At 57.0% G+C, this 9,097-nt stretch overlaps 1 protein-coding gene across 1 annotated transcript; it reads left to right on the forward strand.

Moving 5' to 3' along the window:
* The first annotated feature begins 1,975 nt into the window (after positions 1 to 1,975).
* Positions 1,976 to 3,073, forward strand: UTS2R (urotensin 2 receptor). Its single transcript, XM_075559714.1, has one exon. It carries the CDS (start codon positions 1,976 to 1,978, stop codon positions 3,071 to 3,073), a length of 1,098 nt encoding a protein of 365 aa, XP_075415829.1.
* The last annotated feature ends 6,024 nt before the right edge of the window (positions 3,074 to 9,097 follow it).

Consider the following 9,097-nt stretch of genomic DNA (forward strand, 5'->3'; position numbering starts at 1 on the left):
ACACCACTGGGTGCACTAACTCAGAGCGAGTTGTCCGATGTTTGCCTAGTGGGAAAAATGAGTTCTACGTAACCTCTGACACACCCCGAGTCTGTCTTTAGGGGCACCCTATCATATATAACTCGCTGTCATTGAGTCAGCAACCCTATAGGAAAGGGCATCCTGCCCTGGGAGTCTCTGAGACTAATGCTTTACTGGAGTGGAAAGCCCTATCTTTCTCTCAAGGAGCTGCTGGTGGTTTAGAACTACTGACCTTGCAGACCACAGCCCAAAGCTTAACCACTATACCCCAGGGCTCCTCTGAAGATGATATACATACAGAGTGTGTGTGGTGGACGGGGACGCATGGTGACCACTGGGACGGCGTAGAGCTGTGTCCTGCGGTTTCAGAGACTGTCCATCTTCACAAAGCAGGCATCCTTGTCCTTCTTCCACGGACCGCCTGATGGGTTGGAACCACCAACTTCACAGTTTGCAGCCAGGTGCTTAACCCCCGGTGCCACCAGGGCAGGTGGTTGGTAAGTTGGGGAAACACAGAGGCTGTCTGCTCCCATAAAGATTTACAGCCTGGGACCCATGACTCGGTTGGCTGTGAGAGGGATTTCACTCGATGACCGTTGGGGGCAGGGGGTGATGAACAAAACATACCTTGGGAGAAAGGTCTTGTCTGTCCTAAGGACGGAAAGGTGAGGCCTTGAAGACGTGCCCAGGACCCTGGCTCTGTTCACAGACTCCTGCACCTGGGGACAGGGATGGAGGGGGACACGAGGGGCTGCCCTGCTGTGTCTTGCTTCCAATAAGGACTTTTTTCACTGCAGCCCTGCCCCGAAAGGGGTCCTGCTGGGCACACACAGAGGGACAGCAGGTCCTCCCGTGCCCCCAAACCAAACTCCTAACTTACTGCCATTGAGTCAATTTTTGACTCGTGACTCAGCTGCATCTGCCCTTGGGGGTTCCCGAGGCTGTAAGTCTTGACAGGCGCAGGCAGCCACATCTTTCCCCCTTGGAGCAGCGAGGGGTCCTGGAACTACTGACCTTTCACTTCGTCTGCTACACCAAACAGGGTGCTATCACAAGTCTTTTTTTTTTTTTCAAACGAGTTGCTTTAATTCCAGATGGTACAGAATTCTGGGCATCACAAAGACTGAGCAGCTCTGGCAGGTTCTGGACTGGGTTCACTCTGACCTCACAGCTAAGACAGAAATGGCTGAGTGAGAAGAACTAAACATTGTATGATTTTTCTTCTTTTTTACAAAAGTTTATTCTTAAATGTACAGCAGGCTCCAAGACAAACACTTCATTCTAACTATAAGTGGCAACAAAAGTTCTAGTAGGGAATCCAGATGTCTACACAGGAACGGGATCAAGGGCCATCATTGCCTCAGCCACCAAGAACAGCTCACTTTTTGCCAGATTTCTTCATTCCACCTGTGGCCAGGGCCCCTTCCCGCGGCCTTCGCCTTTAGCTCCTCCAGTTTCTTTTGTTCTTCCTTCTGTTTCTGCTTGAAAGCCTTCTCTTCCTCGTCTGTCTCCTTGTTCTGCTTCTGGGGTTGTTTCAGGGGCTTCTTCTTGCCACCTTCGCGGCCCGACATGGCGCCTGCCGCCCCTTCCCCAGACCTGCCACGGAAAGCCAAGTCTTTTTTTTTTTAAACATTTTATTAGGGGCTCATACAACTCTTATCACAATCCATACATATACATACATCAATTGTATAAAGCACATCCGCACATTCCCTGCCCCAATCATTCTCAAGGCATTTGCTCTCCAACTATCACAAGTCTTAAGGAGAGGTTGGGGCCCCTTCCGACCGCCATACTGGACCCCAGGGCACTGTGCCGTCGCAGGCTGTGTGGGAGTGGAGGGACTGCTGGCCCACACCCACAATGGGCATCTTCTCCTGCAGGACCAGCTCATCACCCACGGATGCCCCTGCTCTCTCCAGGCCCAACCTGGAGCTGAGCAAGAGCGGGTAAGATGGCACTGAGGCCCGAGGCAACTGGCAGGTTCCCAGGCCTGGCCCCGACAGGCAGCACCACTCCTGAGCTACCCAGCAGCCCCAGTATACCCCCCAACAGCTCGTGGGCAAGCCCCATGGCACCCAGCAGCTCCCTGGAGGACCTGGTGGCCACAGGCACCCTGGGGGCAGTGCTCTCGACCATGGGCCTGGTGGGCATGGCCGGCAACATGTACACGCTGGTGGTCATGTGCCGCTGCCTGCGTGCCTCAGGCCCCCTGTACGCCTACGTGGTCAACCTGGCGCTGGCCGACCTGCTCTACCTGGTCAGCATCCCCTTTGTGGTGAGCACCTATGTCGTCAAGGACTGGCGCTTCGGGGACGTGGGCTGCCGTGTCCTCTTCAGCCTGGACTTCCTGACCATGCACGCCAGCATCTTCACGCTGACAGCCATGAGCAGTGAGCGCTACGCGGCCGTGCTGAGGCCGCTGGACACGGTGGGGCGCGCTGGGGGCTACCGTAAGATCCTGGTACTGGGCACCTGGCTGCTGGCCCTGTTGCTGACGCTGCCCATGATGCTGGCCATCCAGCAGGTGCCCAGGGGCCCCAAGAGCCTCTGCCTGCCCTCCTGGGGCCCACGCACCCACCGCGCCTACCTGACGCTGCTCTTCGCCACCAGCATGGTGGGCCCAGGTGTGGTCATCGGGCTGCTCTACGTCCGCCTGGCTCTGGCCTACTGGCGCTCGCGGCGGGCCTTCCTGGGACCGGGGCGGCAGCTGCCCAGCACCCGTGTGCTCTACCTCATCCTCAGCATCGTGCTGCTCTTCTGGCTCTGCTTCCTGCCCTTCTGGCTGTGGCAGCTGCTGGCCCAGTACTGCCCAGCCCTGCCGCTCAGCCCCGGGGCCGCACGCCGCATCAACTACCTGACCACCTGCCTCACCTACGCCAACTCCTGCCTCAACCCCTTCCTCTACACGCTGCTCACCAAGAACTACCGTCAGCACCTGCGGCCTCGCCCCCCACAGCCGAGCAGCCGCCCCCAGCACTCCTCGGCCCGCTCGCTGTCCACCGAGATCACCATGGTCACCCGGGCTGCCCCTGCAGCGACCAGCACCTGAAGGGCCTGGGCTCCTTCCTGGGTCCCCACACCTGACAGTTAGGGTCCCCGTGGGGAGGATTCCAGAGCCCAGGCCCCTGGGGACTCCCTGTCCAGCTCTCCCTCCATCATCTTCTGGACACTGCCTGTCCGTTGTTCATTTCAGCCTCCTTTCCCATAGCAAGCAGCACCTGTTGGGTGGGGTCGGGGTGAGGCCACATCCTGAAGACCCCTCTGAGTGGTCTTGGCTGTAGCTTCCCAATGCTAGTCACGCTCCTGAGCAGTCAGGGCTCCTCTCCCGGCCACCTGCCCCCCGCGGGACACTTCCCGTTGCCGCTGCTGCTAGGCCCCGCGTCTGCACGGCTCCACTCTGTGGCTTCAGCTCTTGAAGCAATAAAGCCCTTTAGCCCTACAGCCTGCCGGAGCCTCACCCTGGGGCGGCATGGGGGACCGGGGAGGACGGGCACAGTCCAGCAAAAGTCCCAAGGATGAGCTCAGGGAGGGAAGGGCTGTGGGTCTGCATGGGCAGGTGGGCCTGGCCTATGGGCCCGTGGCAGGTCCAGCCTGAGCTAGGCCTCTGAGTGCCGCTGCTTCTGAAATCAGCCATCATGAAGCTCTGGGGCTTTCCACGCTGGTGAGGCATGCCCTGATGCTGGTCACTCGTGGCCTCAATGCTGCCCACATGTGGCCGCAAACCTGGTTATACGTGGCTCAAAGCTGGTCACATGTCCCCAATTGCTTTTCTGGCTAATGGACACTGGCACCGAAGCTGTGGGTGTGGTGGGGGTGGAGGTGAGGAACAGACTCCAAGATGGGAGTCAGCAGGAAAGGAGGGGTGTCAGGCAGAGGTGCAGAGCCAGGCGGCAGGTAGGGCCCCTTTTGCTATACTTAGCTGGAGGGGTGGGCTCTTCATCAACGGGCTGGCTGACGGCAAGGCCCCGGGAGCAGCTTTGGTCAGATTCTCTAGGAGCAGAACCAGGGACACACACCTACACAGACCCGTGTCCACATAAGCTCACTGTCCCTGAGTCAATTCCGACTCACTGCAACCCCGCAGGGCCCTGTGAGTGTCTGAGACTGCACATCTTGATGAGAGTAGACAGGCTCACCTTTCTCTGGGGAACTGCTCTGTACCATCAGACCTCCTTTAAACACCTTTATAAAGAAATTGACTTCAAGGAAATTTAGCTCAGACAGTCCTGGAGGTAAGTCCCAAATCTGTGATCAAGTATCAAGCTGAGGTTCCTCCTGACTCACATGCTTGCAGGGGCCGACAAAACGGAAGGTTGCAGGGTGGTAGGAGCTGGGAAGATGTAAAGTCTACAGGTCAGATGTGAGGCTGCTGGCTCAAGTCTCAAGAACAAGAGATCCAAGAATTAGGAGCTATGCAGGACTGAGGGGACGCTTTGCCCAACACCCATAGCTGTTGTTGGAGCCACAGCCCCAAGGAGGCTGGCTGTTTATTGTTGGGATGCTCACGTGATAGCACAACTTGGAGGCTGATGACATGACATTACTGAAGCATCATCAGTCCAATTGCCACTTAGCCACTGGGAATCAGCCAGGTTGGCACACACCATTAACCATCGTGGGAGATCCGGTCAGCCCTCACACTTGGACAGGGGCTTCCTACAGGTCAGCAGAGGGACGGGGGCCTGCGGTTGGATGACAGATACCTGTGCCTACACATGCACACCTGCACCTGTGCTCATACCCAGGTGTGTTCAGCCCTCAGCATTCCCCCAGAAGTTTCTAGATCCCAGGACTCAACACAAGACCTGCCAATCAGATAGTTACTCACACACACGCACGCACACACACACGCATACACACGTGTGCACACACGCGCGGGCGCACACACACCCCATTCCTTGGCATCTGTAGGGCGACTCACTAAGGGTTTTGGGTGGAGGGGCCCTGCCTGTCCCTCCCTGGGGGAACACCCCTGACTACTGTACAAGCAGGGAATGTGGAGAGTGAGCACTGCCCACCAGAGTCCTGACTTATTGGGCGTCCCAGCCAGCGACTGGGGACATGGAAGAGCCAGGCTTTGATCCAGAGCCCTGGTAACTGAAGTCAGTCACAGACATACACAAGGGTACACACACATATCCTCTGACATGATCAGATATGCATTCACAGGTGTATACTTCACATCTCTCCACAGATGCTCACCCATCCACCTGCTCACACATTGTATTAGTCTGGGTAGACTAGAGAAACAAATTCATAAGCACCCATACGTGTATAAGAGAGAGTTTGATATAAAGGGTGATTGTACATTAAGAAAGCATCCCAACCCAATCCAGTCCAAGCCCATAAGTCCAATATTAGCCCCTATGTCTGATACTAATCTAGAAAGTCCTCTTCAGACTCACAAAACACATGCAACGACGCCAAATGCAGGACAATCACAGGCCAGTGGGTAGAAAGCCTTTGGATCCAGTGGCGCTGTAAGCATCTCAGTGCTGGCAGGGGTCTACACGGGACTTCTCCAGCTCCCAGGGCACGGGGTCTATCAGCGTAGTGCCATGTGTCATGTCAGTAGAGAGTTTCCAAGGGAGTGAGCAGAGAGAGAGGTGTCTCCTGCCTCTCAGGAGAAAATCTAGGAATTCCCAGAATCCTCAGGGGAAGGCCATGCCCACACAGAGGCCTTATTGACTATAACCTGATTGATAGACTAGACTCCACCCCTTCACTCTTAATCCTCTCAAGTCCCAAATTGACACAAGATTATGTAACTACCACACATGTACACACACTAACATGTACATCACATGCCTATAATCCACACACATGCACAGTAATGTACACCTTTCCACATACGCAGGCACATGTGAACACCTCACTCATACATCCTTACACATGCACATACACATGAAGCCAGACATGCCTGTTCACATGCTCACAGTCACATGTGAACACCTCACACCCATCTACATATGCTTGATCACACATGTACAGAGACTCACATCACACACACTACTGCCCAAATGCTCACACATGTACACAGGTTCACATGTATATACTCACGCACAGTCTCTCTCTCTCTTCACACTTCCACAGCCTCCAGGCTACTGCATCAGGCTCCCCTGGCCTTCCAGGTCTGGGTCAGCACCTACAGCCTGGACGCAGTGAGCAGTCTGGCCCCAGCTCGGACAGTGGCTGGCACAGCTGGGGCATGATGGATGGAGGCCTCTCCTGGCCCAAGAGCCACTGGCACAAAACCCATGGGCACCCACCCCCTTGCTCCCTGAGACCTGTGGTGGCCGAGGGCTCAGGGCAGCACATCTGAGGAGAGTCTGACACAGGGTGGCCAAGGACAGACTCACCACCTGCCAGAGCCTGAAGATGAAGCTTCTCTTAAACAGCTGACTTAGAACTGCTGCTCACGCTGGTCAGTCACCTGCTCAGAGTTGGCACTGATGAGTCTGGCCCCTTGTCAGCTAGGATTCCATCTCTGTCCCAAAGTGTCCCCCAAGCCTCCTGCGCTGCCTGCCGTACTGCCGCTCTCACCATCCATCTCTGTCCTCATGGGTGTGCCCGTCTGACAGTCACATGAGTGGCCACACCGTACCTGGTTGTGTCCAGTGTCTCTCAGCGTGGCTCCAATACGCCTCCACGTGGCAGGACACACCCATGGGGTGAACGGTATATTCCACACTGGGGCCGTGCCACACTAGCTCCCCATTGGTCAGCCGGTGGACACAGATTGAGCCTGTCTTTGGGGCTCTTGTCAGTGGTGTGAAGTGTCCTCCAGCCCCTGGGTGTGCATGCATGTAGTCCTAGTGCATGTTGTCTGAGTGTGTGCATATAGTGCTGGTGAATGCATCTGAGTGCATATGGTGTGCACGTAAGTACATGTGCACGTGTCTGCACGCATGTGTGTGCATTTAGTACATGTGCATGTAGTACTCATGCATGTGTGGGTGTACATGTAGTACCAGTGCATGTATCTGAGTGTGCACATATGGTGCGCACATAAATACATGCACATGTGTGTGCATGTATATATGTATACAAGTATCTGAATGTGTACGCTGAGTGTGTTCATGTGCATGTACCTGTGTGTATGCATATACGCGTGCACATATCTCAATGTGTATATGCACACACATCTGAGTGCCCATGCATGTACATTGTGCACGAGTGTGTGTGCACACATGCATGTGTGCACATATCTGAGTATGTACAGCTCAAGCAATCTGTGAGCCCAGCTGTTCTCTCCCACTGCTCCAGGCTGACGCGCTGCTCAGAAAACACACACCTCACACGTGCGGCCTCTGCTAAAGGGCCAGTGGCTGGCCTGGCCGTCCACCTGGCCAGCATCTGGCAGGCAGGTTGTGATCGTGGGCACTGGCAGCAGGTGGCCATGGCAGTACCTGGCTGTCCATGGTCAGCACTGTCATGAGGAGCCCCCACCCTGCCACAGAGGCAGACCCTTGCCCGAGTGTGGAGGCCTGGCCAGCCCTCCCTAGAGCAGCAAAACTCAGCTGCAAAGGGAGTTCTGATTCACTGTGAGGAGGGTGTGCTGCAGCTCCAATCAGCCACACCAGCGGTGGGGTAGGGGGCAGGCTCGGAGAGGCTGTAAGATGGCCGAAGGGCATCCTGATGTCAAGGAGGCATGAGATAGGTTGGCTTGGGTGTCTGCAGGGGCCTGTAGGGACCCTTGCTGCTGTGGCCCCCATCAGATGAAGAGAAGAGGGTGGGGGCTGGAAGGCGTGTGGGGCGCAGCTGGACTGGGCTTGCTCCTGCTCTGCAGGTGATAGACGGGCCGTCACTGTCTGGCAGCCACATTCCTGGCCGGCAGCATCTGCTGATCAACCTGGTCAGGGCTACCGCCGACTTCGGGGATTGGGGGGATCCACATCCCAGGCTGCCTGGGGCTTGGCCTTTCCTGCCCAGGGTGAGGCCCCTTGTGGGGGCATACACATTCATTCCCAGAGTGCAGTGTCCACCACCCTCTACCTGCCGCCGGCCCCCATGGAGGAGCCCCCTGGAGAGGTGAGTCGCACCTGTAGTCAGAGACGCCCTGTCCAGGAGCAAGACCACCACCAGACAACCTGGCACACACCGGGCAAGGCCCTCAGGGTCAGGTGGGGGGGGCCATGTGGGGGAGGGAGGAGCTGGCTATTCGTGAGTGATCAAGGGTGTCAGATTGATCAAGAGTGTCAGATTCCAGTCTGGGCCCTCACCCCCCACAAACCACCAATTCAGAATCTCTGAGTGGAGAGCAGATTTAGGGCAAAGGACAGGAAGTGAGGCAGACAGTGGCTTGTGGACCAGCCCTGAGCACCCTGTCCCCAGGTCTGCACCAGGCTGTCCCTCTCCTCCCTGCCTGGGGGCCACCTGGGTGCGGCAGAGAGGTCAGAAAGGTCATGGCTGAGTCCCCTCTCTTGGGCAGCTTCTTCCACCTCAGGGTACCTCCAACTGCCCTGCCGAGACCCTGGCCAGACCAGGGGCCACTTCTGAGTCACCTGCCCAAGGTCACCTCCTCCTGGGGCTGGTTTTCCCTGGTCAGTTCCTGCCCAGTCTCTGCCCGTCCCCTCCCACCTTGCCCTCATCCTGTCCGGCCACAGGCCTCCGTGGGGCTGCCCTCGGACAGGCACCTCTCTGACATCACCAGCAGGCCAGTTCACAGCACTGTGTCCAAGGAGCCCAGACACCTGTGGCCCCGCGCGGCCTCCTGACGCACCTGGGGCCAGCAGCTCTTCCCCAGGAGCTGGGGCCACACAGGTCACAGGCGTCCTAAGGCCAGGTGAGCCGGGGCTCAGCCACTCCAGCATTTTGGCCAATATCCCTCCTTTGGCCCAGTAGAATCACCCCCAAACCCCCCCCCCCCAGGAAAGACCTTCGCTGCCTCCAGAGCTTCCAGGACCCTCTGTGACGGTCACTGTGTGGCTGGCCCGCCCACAGCCGCCTCACCATGGCCACGCTCAGGTCAGTGTGGCATCCGGCAGAAGAGCCCTGGCTCTACCCAAATCCTGAGGAAGGAGGCGAATTGGGGCTCCTGGTCAATGGCACCCCGAAGTAAACACACAAATGC

This window comes from Tenrec ecaudatus, chromosome 10 (genome assembly GCF_050624435.1).
Source record: "Tenrec ecaudatus isolate mTenEca1 chromosome 10, mTenEca1.hap1, whole genome shotgun sequence".
Lineage (NCBI taxonomy): Eukaryota > Metazoa > Chordata > Mammalia > Afrosoricida > Tenrecidae > Tenrec > Tenrec ecaudatus.